This window comes from Cricetulus griseus (assembly GCF_003668045.3).
Source record: "Cricetulus griseus strain 17A/GY chromosome 1 unlocalized genomic scaffold, alternate assembly CriGri-PICRH-1.0 chr1_1, whole genome shotgun sequence".
NCBI lineage: Eukaryota > Metazoa > Chordata > Mammalia > Rodentia > Cricetidae > Cricetulus > Cricetulus griseus.
Window position 1 is genome coordinate 211,435,608 of NW_023276807.1, and position 20,167 is coordinate 211,455,774.

At 45.1% G+C, this 20,167-nt stretch overlaps 1 protein-coding gene across 1 annotated transcript in view; it reads left to right on the forward strand.

The window, feature by feature from the left end:
• Positions 1 to 20,167, forward strand: part of Atp12a (ATPase H+/K+ transporting non-gastric alpha2 subunit) — a 50,224-nt gene that overhangs the window by 24,160 nt on the left and 5,897 nt on the right. The window contains exons 2-15 of the mRNA XM_035453101.1: positions 1,741 to 1,997; positions 2,586 to 2,794; positions 5,577 to 5,636; positions 7,704 to 7,904; positions 8,691 to 8,804; positions 10,245 to 10,379; positions 10,499 to 10,616; positions 10,884 to 11,152; positions 12,121 to 12,319; positions 12,460 to 12,569; positions 13,720 to 13,854; positions 16,482 to 16,674; positions 18,243 to 18,418; positions 19,089 to 19,225. Coding sequence (XP_035308992.1) covers positions 1,741 to 1,997; positions 2,586 to 2,794; positions 5,577 to 5,636; positions 7,704 to 7,904; positions 8,691 to 8,804; positions 10,245 to 10,379; positions 10,499 to 10,616; positions 10,884 to 11,152; positions 12,121 to 12,319; positions 12,460 to 12,569; positions 13,720 to 13,854; positions 16,482 to 16,674; positions 18,243 to 18,418; positions 19,089 to 19,225 — 2,313 coding nt within the window. The remainder of the gene's footprint in view (positions 1 to 1,740; positions 1,998 to 2,585; positions 2,795 to 5,576; positions 5,637 to 7,703; positions 7,905 to 8,690; positions 8,805 to 10,244; positions 10,380 to 10,498; positions 10,617 to 10,883; positions 11,153 to 12,120; positions 12,320 to 12,459; positions 12,570 to 13,719; positions 13,855 to 16,481; positions 16,675 to 18,242; positions 18,419 to 19,088; positions 19,226 to 20,167) is intronic.

The window sequence follows — 20,167 nt, forward strand, 5'->3', positions numbered from 1 at the left end:
GTTCTCTGAAGTGCCCCTCCTCCAGTCTGTAGTCTGTGTTTGCTCTTGAAACCATATACTGGCCTTGAGCTTGGAACATCTCTCTGGGATCTCACTTCTCCAGCTTAGGTCCGTTCCAGACTTAGGGACTGGCTAGAACAGCTGGAAATAAATAAAAGCCACATGAGCCCAGGGGTAGGGGGCTGGGGACAGGGGAAACAAACACCGATGTTGTGTTTCCTTCCTTCCCTCCTTCCCTCCTTCCCTCCTTTCTTCCTTCCTTCCTCCCTCCCTCCCTTCCTCCTTCTCCTCCCTCCCTCCCCACCCTCTCTCCCTTCCTCCTTCCCCTCCCTCCCTCCCCACCCTCTCTCCCTTTTGTTGTTTCAAGACATGGTTTCTCTGTATTTCATAGGAGCCTGTCCCGGAGCTCATTCTGACCAGGCTGGCTTCGAACTCACAGAGATCCTCCTGCCTCTGCCTCCCGAGTGTTGGGATTAGAGGCATGGGCCACCAACGTCGGGCGTGTTTTCTTCTTATCTGCAAAATTTTTTCTTTCGAGTCACATTCTCCACTGGAGGAATTGGGGAAGATGATCCCGAGCACCCTGGAAGTCCACTGTTGCTGCAATCTGGATTAGAACATAACATTCCACTAAAGAATCTGTGGAGTGCATCTACAAACCAGACACCCAAGTGAGTCTTCCCAGCCGTTAAGAGTTGGGTTGTTGGCCGGGCGTTGATGGAGCACGCTTTAATCCCAGCACTGCAGAGGCAGGCAGATCTCTGTAAGTTCGAGGTCAGCCTAGAGTGAGTTCCAGCACAACACAGCTTCCAAAGCCACAGAGAAACTCTGTCTCGAAAAAAACAAAAACAAAAACAAAAACAAAAAAACAACCAAACAAAAAAATAGTTGGGTTGTCTTCCCGGATCCAAAGTAGGAAACCCGAGATTTCATTCAAATTTGCAGGTTTGGGCTGCAGGAAGAAGGACGGGCAGAAGGGAGCCAAGAGAAAAGCACTTGTGAGCAGCATTGTGGAGAAGAGAGCTATCTATCAGTGTTATCAAAGTCGCACCCAAAGCAGGGCACTGCTCCTGCTCAGGATTTCCGATCTAACCTTCCTAAAGCCCCTGAACCTGCCCCCAGGTTCTCTTATCTTCTCTCCTTCCAATACTGTTTCAAAACTGAAGATTTTTATTTCTTTTCTGAATCTTTACAAAGTAATTCAGCTGCTCCCTAAAGTCATTAGCTGTTAGCACAGGCTGCTCCGGAGCATCACTTACCTATGTAGAAATCCACTCTAGAATCGGTATTTATCGCCAGGTCACATTTGCTACTAGGAACTGCAACCCCCCCCCCCAACTCCTTCCCCTTTTACACTCTTTAATAAATTGCTTTATTGATAAAGGCATGGGTGCGCCCCTGGGCTTCCAGGAGCCCGGGGTCAGACAGACAGTCAAGAGCTCGTGGTGCACACCGGGGGGTGGGGGGGGGTGCACTCACCTGGCCCGTACCACTGCTGTTGCGACCCTGGCTGAGTGCGGTCTCCAAGCCCGCCCTAAGGGAAACCCCGTGTCCTTCAGCCAGGTATCAAGAGGCGCCCCCACCTTAGATCCTCAGATCTCTGGCCATCAATCCCACCCCAACTAAGCCTGCGCGCCCTCGAGTTTCATACCCTAGGGGTGTCTACAGTCGAGTGAGCTGAGTCGCCGCAGGCACGTGGGCGGAGCGCACCGCATTTAAGGCTCACGGCCTCCTCCCCAGCACAGAGGCTGGCGGAGGTGCTTGCACAGCCCTGGTCGGCGCCTGCCTCTGCAACGCCAACGTCGTCGCGGTCACCTCTCAGCGGCCAGGGCTTGCACACCGCCGCAGCGGCCGCCACCGCAGATTCGGACTATCTCTGAGCATCACTGCCTGGCGTGCCACTATAAGGCCAGCTCGGTTCATTACAGCACGTCCACATCCCGTGCCCTCACATTGGTCTGCCAGCGGGTTGGACTACCAGACACAGCATGCGCCGGGTGAGTGCAGCCTCCACTCATCTGGCAGTCTAGTGGGGACCTTAGGGGAGACCATCGGGAAGCTCTGGGAAAAGAAAAAGAAATGGCAGGTCTTGGGACAATAGGGGGTGGGCAGTCTTAACACTGAACTCAACGCCCAGCCCGCCAAGAATATATATGGCAATTAAAGACAGCAGTGTGTAGAAGTAGGAAAGATCCCCAGGGTTGTCAAGCTACCCATACAGCACCTGCTCTGAAAGCTGCTGTTTGGAGATGACGCTAATCTTCTGTAGGATGCAAGGTGATCTGAAAAGCCATGCTTACAGTGAGCCTGTTTGGAACTACACCCCTTTAAAAAAAAAAAAAAATGGACCAAGGTGCTAGGGAAACTGGCTAACTTTTCCATCTGCCCCACCCCAGAGAAGGGGTCCTTGGAAAGATTTAGCCAGGGCTGTGCCAACCAAGCCTCGGGGCTCCACAAAGAGGAAGGGAACTATTTTTTTGGAAGGGGAGGAGGGAGACTTCCCACAGTCGGGTACTCCTTCCTCTCCAGGTGAGGAGGAAGCCAGCACTCTTCTTCCATGTGGAAATCTCCTCATCCTCTGGGAGCAACTGAAAACCTATCTGGCACTAATATTGCACCTCTGCTTCTCTTCCAGAAAACAATAGAAATTTATTCTGTGGAACTCAATGGAACTAAAGATATCAATCAGTCAGACCAGGGAGATGACAAGTTCAAGTTCAAGGGGATGAAGAACAAGGACTCAGAGCCCATTAAGAGTCAGGAGAAAGAGGAACTTAAGAAAGAGCTTGATCTGGTCAGTCCCCTGAAGGCAAAAGGCTCTGGTACCCCCTCTCCTGAGAACTTGTCTCTGTAACCTCCCTCTGGTAAAGAAAATTGGCCTCCACAGCTTGGGATATGCTGGGAGGATTCTAATCTTGTTTGTTTGTTGTTGTTACGAGTGTGATAATATCTTTCCTCCGTCTGGCCTGGTCTCCTGTGTCCTCCTGATACCACTCTATCCTTATTGTCAGATTCCTATGTTCTGGTTTGGGGCAGTCCCAGATAGGACAGGAATTTAAAGCCCAAGATGCAGAACCCATCCCTCTCATTTTCAGCTGCTTCTGTGAGATATTGTTTATAGTTATTTATAACTATGTGTCAATCTTCCGAGGGCAAGTAAAAGTATTTGAGCCACAGGCCTTGCAAGGTCTGATGTGTTCCTGGAAAAACAGCTCCAAGGGTAGAAACACTGGGCCTGGCCAGGCTCAGTCTAAGCCCTTCTCTAGGACTGAGCAGTAACTGGGCACAAACAAGCTAGTTCCACAGAAACTACACCGCCCCCTTTTTTTTCTATATAAAATGGGAAATAGTTTGCAAGGTCTAAGAAGGGGAAATGTTTTTTTTGTTGTTGTTTTTGTTTTTTTGGTTTTCCAGACAGTGTTTCTCTGTATTGTTTTGGAGGCTGTCCTGGAACTTGCTCTGTAGACCAGGCCTGCCTGGAACTCACAGAGATCCACCTGCCTCTGCCTCCTGAGTGCTGGGATTAAAGGCATTAGTGTGCCACTAATGCCCGGCCACTTGTTTTCGATTTTCTTTTTTTGGTTTTTGGTTTTTGTTTGTTTGTTTGTTTTTTGGTGTTTTTTTTTGTTTGGTTTATTTTGTTTTGTTTTGTTTTGGTTTGGTTTTATGTGAGGGGGAAATGAGCTATATTTTATAAGTAAGTCTCTCTGAAGGAAGGACTTTGGGTTGTTAAAGCTGATCTCTTTAATGAACAGCTGCCCTGGGTCTGAAACATAGATACCCCTCAGGCGGGCTAAAGGGAGCTAGAGCTTCTGCTGGATTATCCTTGCAAGGCCATGGGCAGACTTCAAAGCCCAGTGCTTGGTGCTTGGTGGGCTACCGCTAGAATGATGCAACCAGCTCATTCAGGCAAGGTTGCCAATTGTTCACTACCCAGAAACTTGGCATGGTGCGATCCTTGTGAGGGATCAACAAATACTATAAATCAGAGTTGTTTATCTTTCCTGGGGAGCTTGTGAAACATTTAACAGTGCCCTATTAGGCTCCTGTGTGCACACAGCCTGATATCTCAGAAGTTGGACTGAACTAACTTCAAATCTCAATGTGACTGACACTCATTTCCCTATTTTCACTGATCTTCAACCCCAGCTCTTAGAAGGCTAAGGTGAGCCTGGCCTTGGTGGCGCATGCCTTTAATCCCAGCACTCGGGAGGCAGAGGCAGGCGGGTTTCAGTGAGTTTGAGGCCTGTCTCTGAAAAAAAAAAAAAAAAAGGCTAAGGTAAGAGGATCATGAGTTCGAGGCCAGACAGAGCTACATTTTGAGACCTGATTAAAAGAGGGCAAGGGAGTGATTTCTGTTACGGTTGTGGAGAGGATTAAGTGAGATAGGTCAGGGCAAAGAGCAGTACTAGATAATATTATGTCCTGTGTGTCTCTAGTGTTTAAGACATACTTGTTTTCCATTGAGATTGCTACTTGAATATAACTCTATTCTCTCATAAGCCTGCTTATTTTTAAATTTTATCTGTATCTATATACCTATATTATCTTTGGAGACAGGATCTTGCTATGGCATTCAGACTGGCCCGGTACTTGATATGTGGCCCAGCTAGCCTTGAATTTGCAATACTCTTGTGTGGTCCTCCCAAGTCCTCAGATTACAGGCATCAAATCAAACATCATGCTCAGCTCTCTCTATAATTATGATGAGAACTTTAAAATACTATATTAGCCCATGTCCCTGCTTCATTGTAAGAAAGAAGCCTCTCGCTCTTCTTCAACTTTCTCAAGCTTCTCACAAAAGTCCTGCAGTTTGTGACATGAAGCTTGGATGCCTTGGAACCTCGGTCTCTGTGGCAAATTAGAGCCTTGAAACTAATCCCTCTGAATGAAGAGCCTTGCTACTCTAATTCTTAGGAGCACAGAAAGCACCCACAACCACAGCCTCGCTCTACCTCTCCCTTCCTTCCCGCTCTCATCCCATATGTGCTTATCACCTTCAGCCAGTCTTAGCATCTGGGTCTAGGTAAAGCATCTAACTAGCTTGGTAGCTGCAAGATGAGGATGCTTGTGTGTACTGGAGGTGTGTACTGAGTGTGGCAAGTAGGCATTGCATTGCTCATAAAATCCAAGGATGATGCCTGAGTGTCGATGGCAAGTGCAATATGTATTCATGCTGGGCATTGGTGGCACAGGCCTTTAATCCCAGCACTCGGGAGGCAGAGGCAGGCAGATCTCTTCGAGTTCAAGGCCAGCCTGGTCTATAGAGTGAGTTCCAGGACAGGTTCCAAAAGCAATACAGAGAAACCCTGTCTCAAAAAAAACAAAACAAGACAAAACAAAACGAAAAAAGCAATATGTACTCACAGGGGTGGCGTGGCGTGGCGATGGATGGGGGTGGAGTGGGGAGGGATTCAAGACAAGGGCCTCCTGTACCAGCCCCTCTACTCACCTCAAAGCCTTCTCTGCTTCCCGGCAACCTTCCTGGTCCTTTCTGTCCTCAGCGCTACTTCCAGCTTTGGGGTGGTGTCTTTTGGAATGAGGCCATTTACTCCCTTTCCTTCTGTGAATTGCAGGATGACCACAGACTCAGTAATACGGAATTGGAACAGAAATACGGTACAAACATCATTCAGGTAAGTCGTCAGGGGACTGACCGTTTGGGGAACAAGCATCCTGACTGTACAAAGAGGAATGCTGGTGTGCTCAGACTGTGGTTGACTGAGGGCCACACCTGTGAAACTATCCATTTTCTGTACAACTGGATCCTGATATTTGGCCTGCTGGAGCTGGTGTGTCTGACCCAAGACCCCCAGCCAGGCCTTTTCACTGAGCTAGATATCCAACAAGGGAACTGTGGTCCCCAGAATGATACAGACCTTCCTCAAGGTCATGGCCAGAAATTGCTTTATGAGGTAAAATAGTGCATGGGGCTTTTTTATTTTTTTTATTTTTTTATTTTTTTTTTTTTTTGAGGCAGGGTTTCTCTGTGGCTTTGGAGGCTGTCCTGGAGCTAGCTCTTGTAGACCAGGCTGGTCTCGAGCTCACAGAGATCTGCCTGCCTCTGCCTCCCGAGTGCTGGGATTAAAGGCATGTGCAACCAACGCCTGGCTTTTTTTTTTTTAAGAGGTTTATTTATTATGAATACAGTGTTCTGCCTGCATGTATCCCTGCAGGCCAGAAGAGGGCCACCAGATCTCATTACAGATGGTTGTGAGCCACCATGTGGTTGCTGGGAATTGAACTCAGGACCTCTGGAAGAGTAGGCAGTGCTCCTAACCTCTGAGCCATCTCTCCAGCCGCATGGGGCTTTTTTTATTGGAGGTTGGGGAGGCCGCTGTTAGAAAGAAAGGACCCAGACAGAGTCTCTATCTCAGAGCCCAGGGTATCAGAGCTCGCTGTACACCCATAGGACTTTACATTACACAGTATTGCCTCTTTCTATGAGTTCAAATCCAAGTTCAATTTCAAGTTTAAGCCTCTTCTTAAAAGCACTTATTTATTTATTCATTTTTATTTTATGTGTATGATTGTTTTGGCTCCATGTGTATGTAAGAGCACCTCATGCATACAGTACCTGCAGAGGCCATAAGAGGGCATTAGGTCCCCTGGAAGTGTTTCAGATGGTTGAGCCTTGCCACATCAAGAATCATCAAGCCCAGGTCCTCTGCAAGAGCAACAAGTAACTTTAACTGCTGAACTATCTCTCTAGCCAAGTTTGAACCTCTTGCCAGAAAATGAATATTCATTTCTTCAAATGAAAACAACAAAAAAATTATCATGTGATTCACACCGGACTGGCAGTGAGAGTAGGGGTAATCTTATGGTTGACAGCCCAGCATTGGTGGTGCATGCCTTTAATCCTAGCACTTGGAAGGCAGAGGCAGGCGGATCTCTGTGAGTTCGAGGCCAGCCTGGTCTACAGAGCAAGTGCCAGGTTAGGCTCCAAAGCTACACAGAGAAACCCTGTCTCAAAAAAAAAAAAAAAAATCCTATGGTTGACAGAATCTTTAAGTATGGAAGGCTGGCTGTACTACTAGAACTATCTCTAGAATTGCCTTGTAAGTTTTCAACAGTTACTGAGAAAAGGGGTTCTGGAAAAAAGAGGGTGAAGAACCATGATGAGTTAGTAGCTAAGAATCCAATTATGCCACAAATATTTGACTCACTACCAAGCAAAAGCATTAGATCCTAGAGTGGACTAAAAAAATGAACAAAATAGAGATATTGCCTCTAACTTACACATAATTAGGAAGAATATATATACAAGATAATGTCTATGATAGTTTGTGCTGGGTGTGGTGGCACATGTGGGTATCAAAGCACTTGGGAGGCTGAGGCAGAAGCATCACAAGTTCAAGGCCAGTATGGGCTGTATATCAGTGTAACAAAATAAAAAGGAAAAAGAGGGTTGGCAATATAGCTAAGAGGTAGAAGACTTTCCTAGCTCAGGGTGCAAGCTAAAGCTTGTATCCAAAATAAGGAATGCTTATTTGAGACAGATGTTTAACCTGATTTAAACATTTTGTAATTTATACATATTGAATATCACATGGTACCTCACCAATAAAAACAAAAGTAATTTTTGTCCAACAAAGAAAGTGGAAGTTGGGAGAACAGGGCATCATTCACTTTCCCAGGCACAACCTGCAGAAACATGGAGACCAACTGTTTTCTATGTGTGTTTTTCTTGACTTTCTCAGGGTCTCTCCAGCATCAGAGCTACAGAGCTCCTGGCTCGGGATGGGCCCAATGCCCTTACACCTCCCAAGCAAACTCCAGAGATAATCAAGTTTCTCAAGCAGATGGTGGGGGGCTTCTCCATCCTTCTGTGGATAGGTGCCATCTTGTGCTGGATTGCGTATGTGATCCAGTATGTCAACAATACTGCGTCCCTGGACAGTGTAAGTGACCATCCTGGGCTTCACTTGGTTACAAGGAGAAGCAGTCATTAAGTGAGGCTATCAGTAGGCACAGTGCTAAGCTAAAGCTATTCTACCGTCTGTCAGGCCGTGATGAATGTGAGGACATCAGGAATTCTCCCAGCTGTGAAACAAGTGATACTTCATTTTCTGATGATATAAGTGTGATTTTAAAATGCAGACAAAATACCTAGTCTGTAACGAGGTGGAAAGATCACTATGAGGTATTTTTGGAACTCTCCTTCCTCAAAGCTAATCTCTCTCCTTTTCCCATGGAGGGCAGCTATACTTGCACATACCACCAAAGTGGACTAGCTGATACTGTGCTAAGAGAAAGAGACTAGCTGCCAGAAGCTAGGTGTTGTGTGAGATCATTGATGTTAAATACCAGATAGGCACATCTTTGGAGGGCACATCCATGGTCCCCAGGCTGGGCACAGGAGCAAAAAGTGATTGATTGCAAAGAACATGAGTGACAAGAAATGTTCTAGATTTTAGATTGGGGCAGGGGTTTAAATGTGTGTCTATATAAAACAAGATATCTCAATATTAGCACAAAGTTTGTTACTTCATCTTCATTGCCTGAGAGTAATTCTCAGCAATTCTTTTAGCATCTCTGTATTTGTGACTAGTCACATGAGATCAGGCAGGAATTTTCCACTTTGGTGTCACATCGGTAGTCATACTACACTGTTTCAGATTAGGGTTTTTTGGGTTAGAGGTCACTACCCCCTATTTCTCTGACTTCTGCCTCTCCTCACCACCCAGGTCTACTTGGGCGCCATACTTATCCTGGTCGTAATTTTAACGGGGATTTTTGCTTATTACCAAGAAGCCAAAAGCACCAACATCATGGCCAGCTTTAGTAAGATGATTCCCCAGGTGAGTAGGAGTCACCCAGCCCTGGTCTCTTCCTGAATTCTGGGTAAGGAGGCAGCCCTGGCCCCACTCCCTGCTGTCTGGCAAATCTTAGGCAAATTACCTCATGTGTCTGAATCCTAGTTCATCACAAGGTTGAGTTGGTCACAGGGCTAAAGTGAAGTCAAGGAAAATGCTCAGCGTAGGGAAAAGCGAGACTGAACACCAGTCATGGCACAGCATGTTCTGAACCATTTTGGACAGCCACTCAGATGGTTCTAGAATATTCCTCACTGACAGTCAAGGCGATCCATCCAGACAACTCTATTTGTGACTATTTTTGCTTTCAGAGCTTGTTGTCCTAAATGTTCCTGTGGGGACCAAGTGTCCCTTTCTTCTCCCAGGAATCCTTATATTTACAGCTAAGAAACCTCTTTGGCCCCAAATGAAAAAACCAGCAGCTAGAAAGGAAGATTCTGGGTACAAGAGATGCATCCTGCAGCACCAAGAAAGAAGGAGGGCACTCCCTCATTAAAGTTCCCCATCTCAGGGACTGGAGAGATAGCTCAGTGGTTTGGAGCACTGACTGCTCTCACAGAAGACCCAGGTTCAATTCCCAGCACCCACATGGCAGCTTACAACTGTCTGTAACTCCAGTTCCAGGGGACCTGACACCCAAGGCAAAACACCAATAAACATTAAATAAATAAATAAATAAATAAATATAAATAAATATAAATAAAAATAAATAAATAAATATAAATAAAGAGCTGGGCAGAGGCATACCTTTAGTCTCAGCACTTGGGAGGCAGGGGCAGGCAGATCTCTGTGTCTTTGAGACCAGCCTGATCTATAAGAGCTAGTTCCAGGACAGCCTCCAAAGTCACAGAAAAACCCTGTCTCAAAAAAAAAAATTTTTTTTTTTTTTTTGGTTTTTCGAGACAGGGTTTCTCTGTGTAGCTTTGGAGCCTATCCTGGCACTCGCTCTGGAGACCAGGCTGGCCTCGAACTCACAGAGATCCACCTGCCTCTTCCTCCTGAGTGCTGGGATTAAAGGCGTGTGCCACCAACGCCCGGCCTGTCTCAAAAAATTAAATAATTAAATAAATAATTAAATAAATAAATAAATAAATAAATAAGGTTCCGCATCTCAGTCGGAGTCCGGCTCTTTGGCTGGGCATCACCTGCCTGGTCATCCAGGCAGGAGCCTCATTGCTGCCATCTCCCTTAGTCATATCTGCCAGGCAATGGTAGACTCTTCTAGTTCCAAGTACAGACATCAAGAAAAATTAGTTCTCGGGTCTTGACACCCCGTGTGAAGCAGTCTTCATTTTAACCTAACCACTCTGACAGCTGGGAGTCCGGAGGCCCCCACCCCCACTCTGGATTTTTATGGGTGCAGACAGTGGAAAGGCCAGCATGCTCCCCAGGGGCTTAGGAGTCTGCCATGCCTTTCTTCCACAGCAAGCTCTGGTCATCCGAGATTCCGAAAAGAAGACCATCCCTGCAGAGCAGTTGGTGGTGGGGGACATTGTGGAGATTAAAGGAGGAGACCAGATCCCTGCAGACATCAGACTAGTGTTTTCCCAAGGGTGCAAAGTGAGTATCCAGGAGCACTTTCCTCAAGGAACCTGATGGGAGGTAGCAGGCACTCTTTATTAAGGAAAAAGTGGGAATTAAAGTAGCTAATTTTGAATTACTTTTGAACTTTCTTTCAGGTAGATAATTCGTCTCTTACTGGGGAATCTGAGCCCCAGGCTCGTTCAACTGAGTTTACCCATGAAAACCCCTTGGAAACAAAGAACATAGGCTTCTATTCCACAACATGCTTGGAAGGTAAAGCCAACTGGCTCTCAGCGGCGCTTGCCTCACCAGTATCAACTCTCCCTCTTGGGCCTGAGGTTTTTGTCTGTCTAGTCCCCTGAAGTAAAGCTTTCCCCAGAAGAAATGCAGAATCAAGGGGACTAGAGAACTAATATTATCCTTTGTGTTGTCAGAGAACTAATGTTAGCCTTTGTGTTGTCATGTGCTGGCTCACTGTCCAGGCCACCAGAGAGGGCTTCGAGCAGAAAGCCTGGAGTAAAATGTCTTCCTCCCTTGTAGGCACGGCAACTGGCATTGTCATCAACACGGGTGACCGCACCATCATTGGTCGCATAGCCTCCTTGGCTTCAGGTGTTGGAAGTGAGAAAACACCCATTGCCATTGAGATCGAGCACTTTGTCCATATTGTGGCAGGGGTGGCTGTCTCCATTGGCGTCATTTTCTTCATCATCGCAGTGTGCATGAAGTACTATGTCCTTGACGCCATCATCTTCCTCATTAGCATCATTGTGGCCAATGTACCTGAAGGCCTCCTGGCCACTGTCACTGTGAGTTTATGCTGTTAGGTAGCCTGCACCCCCACACTCTCAGCACTCACCACTGTGGCTGCAGAGTCACACCTTCTGCCATCTGTAGAACAACACCCCCCCCCCTCCACACACACACCAGAGACTACCATGGGATATTCTGAATAAACAAGTTTCATAGAGTGGTTGACCAAAAAGAATTGTGATGTTTCTAAAATTTTCCTGGGAACTTTAACTTTTTAGGAGGTCTAGGTTAATTCACATAGGTTGTTTCACCCCCTTAATGTTTAGAAAAGAATCTTTTAACCCCCATTACAGAATTTCTAGAGGCAATACGTTCCTCTGATTTATTTTCTAAAATCCCTTCCTCCACCCCTTTTTTTTACGAAGGAGTTAACCCCTTCCTTACTTAACCTCAAACTTAGTCATGGTTCTCCTGTCTCCTTTTACCCAGGCCCATTTAATTCAGTCCTCTGACAAAACTCCCTCCTCTGCAGCCTGCTGTGGAGGCCCGTGGGGTAGGGGTGAGGGCTCATTTGCTAGTTATTTAGCTACATGAGTGGTGGCAGAGTACCAAAGACAGGAGAAGAATATTTGAGTTCTGGGTCCCAATCCCTGTGTTTTGTTGTGTTTTGTGGTTCTGAATAGTGAAGCCAGCACCTCATGAATGCTAAGCAAGTAATTTATCACAGCCTGGTGGTTTGAATTGCATGAGTTCCACCTATAGTTACACGACCTTTCTTTGCTGCCTGAGGACTTCCAGGGCACTTCCTTCAAAGAATATAGAGACAAAAAATGTCCTATATTTAATCTTTTTTAAGATTATGGTTTATAGAGCTTTGGGGTGGCTTTCAAATTACTAATCCAATCTTGTAGTTGTAATGCCACCTGTGGCCTAACCATATCCTAGCTCTCTCCTGAAAGTCAGTCCCAGATAACCTGAGTTCAAAGTGATTGTCCCCAAGGTATCTTTCTCCTGCTCTTGCTAGGTCACCCTGTCACTGACAGCAAAACGGATGGCTAAGAAGAACTGCCTGGTGAAGAACCTGGAGGCGGTAGAGACCCTTGGCTCCACTTCCATCATCTGTTCAGACAAGACCGGGACCCTGACCCAGAACAGGATGACTGTGGCTCATTTGTGGTTTGACAATCAGATCTTTGTGGCAGATACAAGCGAAAACCAGACAAGTGAGTTTTGTGGAGCATTCTAGCCCAAAGACAAGGACCAAGCAAAAGGGCTGGCTGAGCCTCTGATCTTAAGTGAAGGGTTTGATTTGGGCATTGCAGGCCCAGCACCGACGTTAACCACTGTTCTTTCTGTATTCTAGAACAAGCCTTTGACCAAAGCTCTGGGACCTGGGCTTCTTTGTCTAAGATAATAACACTGTGCAACCGAGCTGAGTTCAGGCCAGGCCAAGAGAGTGTCCCCATCATGAAGGTAAAGCTGCTGCCATTCTTGGTCTTATGTCACAGGTAGCATGAGGTCACTCTGTGTGTTCTACTTGAGTGCTTGATTTAGTCTCCACCTGTGTAGAGTTTGCTCTGGTAAGAGCAAACCTGATTCCTGGGACAAGCAGAAGATCTTCCTCACTCCATCCATCACTGAGAAGTTACAATGCTTTGCAGAAATCCAAACTCATATCATTCCTACAAGCAAATGTGTCTTGAATTTGCTTTCCTAATGTCTGGAAGCAAGGTGGACATAATCAAAGCTCCTCAATACATAAATGCTATTTGCTGAAGTATAAAATACAGTTGGATCTCCCTTCCCTCCCCTTCCTCTCTTCCTCTTCCCCTCCCTTGAAGCTGATTGTGTTCTCCTTGGAATTTCTGCCCTGTTGGCATCTTAGCAGCTTGTGCTTGTCACTCTCCACCAGTGCCCAGCCTGGCTTCTCATCAATAAACTGTCAAGATGTTTTTGTTGACATAGTCATGCTACTTGTCTTTGGGCTAAAAGTTTGGGAAATTCTCTTGATTTTCTTCTATCTAGTGAGCCACCAAGTCCTCACATTTTTGGTTTGAAATCACACAGCTTCATGCTTCTATTATCATCAGTACCTTGCATCTAAATTGCTGGGCCACCCCTCACTGGCTTTCCTGCTTTTATCCTTCCCTTCCCTCTTTTTCATTTGCCACCAGTTTTCCTTGAACATGAATTGATTTCACCTTGACCAAGTTTTGCTCAGTTTTTTTTTTCCTGTGAGTCCCTGTTTTCTACTACTTGTTTTTTGACCACAGACCTGCCATATCTTACCATTACACATACTTCTGCTCCTGGCAATCTGCTTCCTAGAAGGCTCCCCCACCCCCATCTTCTGTTTCCTATTTACCTAGGCTATAGCTCAGAAAGCCCCTATTCCCCACAAAGCTCCCACTAACTTAGACTTCCCTAGTGCCTGTAGGTGGCACCATTGATCTGTGTTCTTACCATGGTCCTGGCTCAGTCACTGAGAGTCATGTGATCAACCTTGTTTCTTCAACTGGTGCTAAGCTTTGTTAGTTGGTGAGCTAAAGCCAACACTCGGAAACAGTCTGAAACAGAAGAATTAGGTGACGTGCTGTAAACATTTATCTCTTTTGATTCCCAGAGAGCTGTGGTCGGAGATGCCTCAGAAACTGCTCTTCTAAAATTCTCTGAGGTTGTTTTGGGTGATGTGATGGAAATTAGAAAAAGAAACCGCAAGGTAGCCGAAATTCCTTTTAATTCTACCAATAAATTTCAGGTGAGTTTTCCTTCACAACTGGCAATATTTGTCACTAGAATAACACTTCTAGTGTACTCATCCGTTTGTTAATCTGGATTCAAAAGAACTTGGAGGGGTGGGAGGAATAGGCATGAGCATCTGGTCAACTCAGGTTAGGTTTGCCAGTTTTTTATTGTCGTCATCATCTTCTTCTTTTCTTCTTTTTAACTTAACAACCAAGCAAAGACATAAATCCAACCTTGCCATTCCTGAGGTAGGGTAAAGGGAAAAAAAGCAAAGAGCTTCTTAGGGTCTGCTGTTCCTAAGAATAGTCCATGTGTCCTATGTGCATGTTCACATGTACACACACACACACACACACACACACACACACAGAGAGAGAGAGAGAGAGAGAGAGAGGGGAGAGGCTTGGGACACCCTCTGAATACATAGCACTGGTATCATATTAGGAGTATAGTCATCTAGAGGTTCTTTAAAGATTATGGGAAAATATGCCTAGTGCCTTATAAACACTATGTCCTATAATATAATGGGTGTGAGGAACATCTTAGATTTTAATATCCTTGGGCCCTGGGGTCAATCTCCTAAGGATATGAGAACTAACTACATAAATCATATACTTTAATTTAATCCTTATAACTGATCTATGAGGTAGGACCAGTGAATCCAAATTTATAGAGTAGAAATAGAACCCTTAGAATATGTTGAGATCACAGTCTCACAGTGTCTAAGTGGCACCAACCAGTTTTGACAGTCACTAGAATCTACAGAGTCTACTGCCCAGATGCTGAAATGTCAAGCATGCCACATGAAGAAAGCTTGCCTGAGACCGCCCTTGAAGAAGACAAGTCCTTCTGAGGGCCAGCCAAATGTTTTACTTTATTTAGTGTTTTATTCCCACTCCATATGCCACTGCTAGGGACCTGCTTTCTGCTCAGGAAGAACACTGGCCATCATCACCTAGTTGCCTTGAATCACTACATCAATGGCCAGTAATCAATCATATCTATTCTATTCAGACCAACAAGTTCCTGTCCAGTGTCCTGCTGCAGGTGGGATTTCCTATAGAATCCCATGATGAGAATGAGCCATGGGGCTTGGGCTTTTAATAATAATAAAGTGTAGGCTAGGTGATGTCATCTTTGTGTGAGCATGTGCCACCACACCTGATTCTAGGGCTTTTCTTTGTGGTGCTGGGGATTGAACTGTGGGGTGGGACCTCACGTGTGTTAGACAAGCTCTGCCACTGAGCTCGGCCCTACTATTCAGAAAATGAAGGTGATAATAGTAGCCAACAGGAGGCTCTTTGATTTGGCTTAGGTTGGGTTGGGTTGAGTTTTTTTGTTGGTTTTATGTCTTTTCTTGGTCACTAAACAAAAAAAAAGGAAACTGGCAAACCTATTTTCTTTCTATTATTGTTTTAACTATATTCACTCCTGATAACTCAGAGTCTAGCCTCAGAGTCTAGCAACTACTGATTTGGAACCAACTGTTAATCCCAAAGTGGTGACTATTTTCTTTATATCTTATTTTCTCCAAAAAAGATTTCAAAAGCTTCCTATTCCTATTCTTGAGCATTTGATTCAATGGTGGAGTGCTTGCCTTTCACTTTTGAAGTCCTGGGTTTAATTCCCAGCATGATAGATAGATAGATAGATAGGTAGATAGATAGATACCAAGTCTCTCTGAAATTGTGTGTGTGTGTGTCTGTCTGTCTGTCTGTCTGTCTGTCTGTCTGTCTGTCTCTGGGTGGTACAATGATATACAATGATCTATACATATTTCATTAGGATGATTACCTTAATAAGAGAAGTAGAGAAGTAGAGTTACTGGTAGATCAAGAATATTTGTGTTAAACTTATGAACTCTGCTGCACCACTGGCTCCTAAGGGCTGCTTATCTTTTGAAGTGCCTTCTTCTTCAAAGACATATCTCCCTTATGTCCAGATAGTAAAACTAGATTGCTCCTGAGACAGAGAGTCACAGGAATTTCTACTGGCCTTGGCAGCTCAGCGTCTGCAAGTGGCTACTCAAGGCTGGGGAGGTGTCTCAGTCAGCAGAGCCTGAGTTTGGTCTACAGAACTCATGAGCAAAAGCTAGGTCAGGGAGGTAGAGACAGGCAAATTTCTAGAATTTACTGACCAACCAGCCTGGCTGGTGGGTGAACTCCAAGCTAATGATAGACCCTCAAAAAACAATGTAGATAGCATCAAGGAGCAACACCCAAGTTTGTCTTCTAACCCAGACATTTACACATACTAAAGATGGCTGTTTACCACTGGAAGGGAGAGGTGAGATAAGGACTCTCACAAACCTCTGTCCATAGGTTGTTCAGCTTGAGGGATGCATCTGCCCTCCTCAGAGGGCCTTAAAGGGCCAGTGTCTGTTTGAAATACAAGCTGCACCTATTGTGGGTTCCAGCTCAGCATGCCTCTCTGGGTCACCCAAATCTAGGTGTTAGCTTTTTAATTAGTTACAAATAACAAAGGATAGGCCATGCTTGGGGGTGCCATGATTCTTCCCCTTCTTTTACTCTCTGAGGACAAATTGAAAGAAAGACAATGTTTTCCCTGCTTGTCCTGCTACTAATTAGAAGAACCATGGTAAAGATGCTATATCTAACCTGCCAATCCGTGCCCTTCCAGCTCTCCATACATGAGACAGAGGACCCTAATGACAAACGCTTCCTCATGGTGATGAAGGGGGCCCCCGAGAGGATCTTAGAGAAGTGTAGCACCATCATGATCAACGGCCAGGAACAGCCACTGGACAAGAGGTCTGCCGATGCCTTCCACACAGCCTACATGGAGCTGGGAGGCCTGGGAGAGCGTGTGTTGGGTGAGTGTAGTACACAGTCAGGGACTTTATAGAAGTTACATCTTATATTGGGCCCTGAGTTGCAGTCTTTGGATAGAATGAGGGGAAAGTATCCATGTGAGAGAACTACAAAGGCTAAGAAAAAGAAAGGGATGATATTTATGCACATAGTGGAGCAAGTGATCCATGCAGTGTTGCAGGATGGATGAGATGCAGTAGGTGCAGGAAACAGGATTAGGGAGATAGATTGAGGCCACGATGTAGAGTTCTTAAATATGTGTCGGAAGGGTTTTGTCTTACAGTTAGAGGGGAGCACTAAAGGCTTTGCCACAAGGGTGAGCTAGTCACAGTTACAGCCAGGGTTGCTTGAGAATCATCCTTGCTGGAGGCAGTGAGAGGAGAGACACTGGGCTCATTAAGAGGTGGGTAAGACTCAGCAGTTCCTTAGAAGGGAATGGTGACTTTAGAAATAATTACTTACCTCATTTTATGAGTAGGAAAAAGTAACTAAGGGGCTGAGACAAGGAATATTAGAGGTGGAAGGAACTTTAGAAATTCTGTCACTGAAGTGGTGTGATGGGGCCATGTGTTCCACTGCCAGCATCATGGGTTGACTGAATGGCAACTATTCAGAACTACAGCACGATGAATTCACAGCCCAGGGTTGATGATAAGGTTCGTTAAACACCATCAAAGTCCTTGCCATGTGACTGGCAATCTGTGGAATGTGTGTTTCTACAGGATATTTGAGTTTGTACAGCAGATAAAATGCATAGATGAGTTGCTAATGATTTAAACACACCCTATATAGCCCACGGCACTAAGCAATCTTTTCAACAAAAGATTGGCCTCCATCTGACTCTAGGAACCTCCTATTTGACCTCTCGGCCTGCTTACTGAAATGTGGGAAGCAGTGAGCCATGGCGAGGATTATTCGATGTAAAAAACTGATGGAAGTCACATGACCTGGGAGTTCCATTGACACAAGAATGCCTTTAACCTCAGCCCCAGAGATTAATAGCTCAGAGAAAAGCATGGTTCTACCCAGTTACTCCTGGACTAATCTGAATTTTTATGCCACTCCCCAGAGACCCAGAGTTAGTTCCTTCCATGTGCTTCCTTATTTTCCTGAAATGGTTTCATCACTCTAGCCCTCTTTCCCTGGAAAACATCCATGTCCTGTTCTTCCTGTCTCGGTGGCTGAAGTGCAGCTCTATGCTACGGTCCATGCCATGTCTTATGTCTTCAGCTGCTGGTCTCACCACTAAACCGGAGACATCTTCAGGAATAAAGCATGTCCCACTGTACTATCTTGGTTGTTACATCTCTAGAGTATAGCATACTTGTCCTGACAAGCACACAGGACATTACTTTTGCACACAACTGGATGAAGTGTGTCTTTCTTTAAAAACATACATGATGGAATTGAAGGGATTAGACAGTTGTGGTACACGCTTCAGGATCAGACCTAGCTCCTCACACATGCTAAGCATGTCCTCCACCACAAGCCACACAACAGCCCCCAACCCTTCATCCTCTGTCATACTCTATCCTGGTTTCACTGACTCCAAAGTGCTTGCCACTTCCAGGTTTCTGCCACCTCTACCTGCCAGCAGATGAGTTTCCCCAGACCTACCCATTTGATGTAGACACCATAAACTTTCCCACTTCCAACCTCTGCTTCGTGGGGCTTCTGTCCATGATCGATCCCCCTCGGTCCACTGTCCCAGATGCAGTCACTAAATGTCGGAGTGCAGGGATCAAGGTGAGTGTTATTTTCCTCTCCATATGTTATGTCCCTTTCTAAGAAAAGTTGTGATAGGAGATCATCAGTCTTTAGTTCTCTTCAAGTGAACATCATAATTCCAGATTTGGTCCTCTTCCTTCCTCATTCTGCTACGATTTCGGTAACTGTTCTCAAAAAGCAAGACAGTGTCTGTGTGGGATGAACCAACCAATGCAGTACCTACCATGAGAAGAACTTGCTGGTGTGGTGAATTAGATGTTATATTTCCCTAGACTATGCTAGATAAAGAAGGGTTTTAGAACTTTATTTTCCATAATCCATTTGTCTTCATGATATGGACGTTAAATATAAATTTTACTACTGTGTTAGCATTAAGACTGTTAAAGCAGCACAAGACTGTCTCTAGGGGACACCTATAGGCCCTTTTACAAATGAAATTATAACAAAGGGAAAGGCTTCCTCTAGCACCAGGGGGTTTGTGGAAGAAGCCTGGGTAAAAGAGGGGTCCAGACAGGGTCACTGCCTCCTTCAGAAACAGAGGTGTCTGAGACCTAGAATTGCCTATGAGCAAAACCATAGCACTCTCTAGGTCCTTTCAGAGTAGGCAGTAACTTAGTAAATATTGACCCATAGTCCCTACTTAGCCAGCAAAGCCATTACCCACAAGTTTCTGTGGTCTGTGTTCTAGGTTATTATGGTTACAGGTGATCATCCTATCACAGCCAAAGCCATTGCCAAGAGCGTAGGAATCATATCAGCTAACAATGAGACAGTGGAAGACATTGCAAAACGCTGTGGTATCGCTGTGGAGCAAGTCAACAAAAGGTAACCACAGAATCAATGGAGCAGAAGGTCACATTCTTACCCAATAATCCCTGATGACTCTAAAGAGTTTTGCTAATGGGAACAAATTACCCTTTTGACTAAAGCTCTCTCAGGGTAGAGCTATGTTGGCTTGATTTATATTTTACATTCATCTGTTCACTGAAAAATTTTATTGAGTATCTGGTTCATGCCAAGCACTGCATTGATACCCTTACCTGGTATTTCAAAATTCAATGAAGTAGAATTGGGTGTAGCTTAACAAAAGACACAAGAGTGTATCTAGAGAAACTGAGATAGCATCATTAGGCAAGATGATCTTATGGGTCCTGTATCATTGGCTGAAAATATAATACAGCACAGGACAGTAGATGTAAAAACTACATGACCAGCTTACAAAGAGGAAAACAAAAAGCACCAGAAATTACTTGCTGTTGACCTGGTTGTAGAGTTAAGGATGTTGAGAATCCTAGTTTCTTGTGTACCAGCCCCTGACAGTGAGCATCTTAGGCATTTATTTGCATAGTCAGTTGACTTCATAATATGTAGCCATGCAAACATATACTCCTTTTCTACTTATCAAATAGAATGGAAGCTCTATTCTTCCAATCATGTTTGTCTTCTATCCATCCATTCACTTATTCACTTATCTATTAATTCTTTCAACAGTTAGTTGTTCCCTTCAAGCTATATGCCAGGCTTTGTGCCAGACACTGTCCTTACCAGTGGGAACCTTGCCATCTAACCAAGGAGATGGGGGTGAGGTGGGGGCATGGAGAACAGTTTAACGAGGAGACACATAGGGAAGGAGCTTCTTAGGCTTTGAATGACATAATAAAACAAAGACTTCAGAGTGGTGGGTTCAGTAGAATGTTACCAATTTGGGATTCTTTCATGCATCTAGGGAGAAAGGAAAGATCAATGTCCTATATTACCCAGGCACTT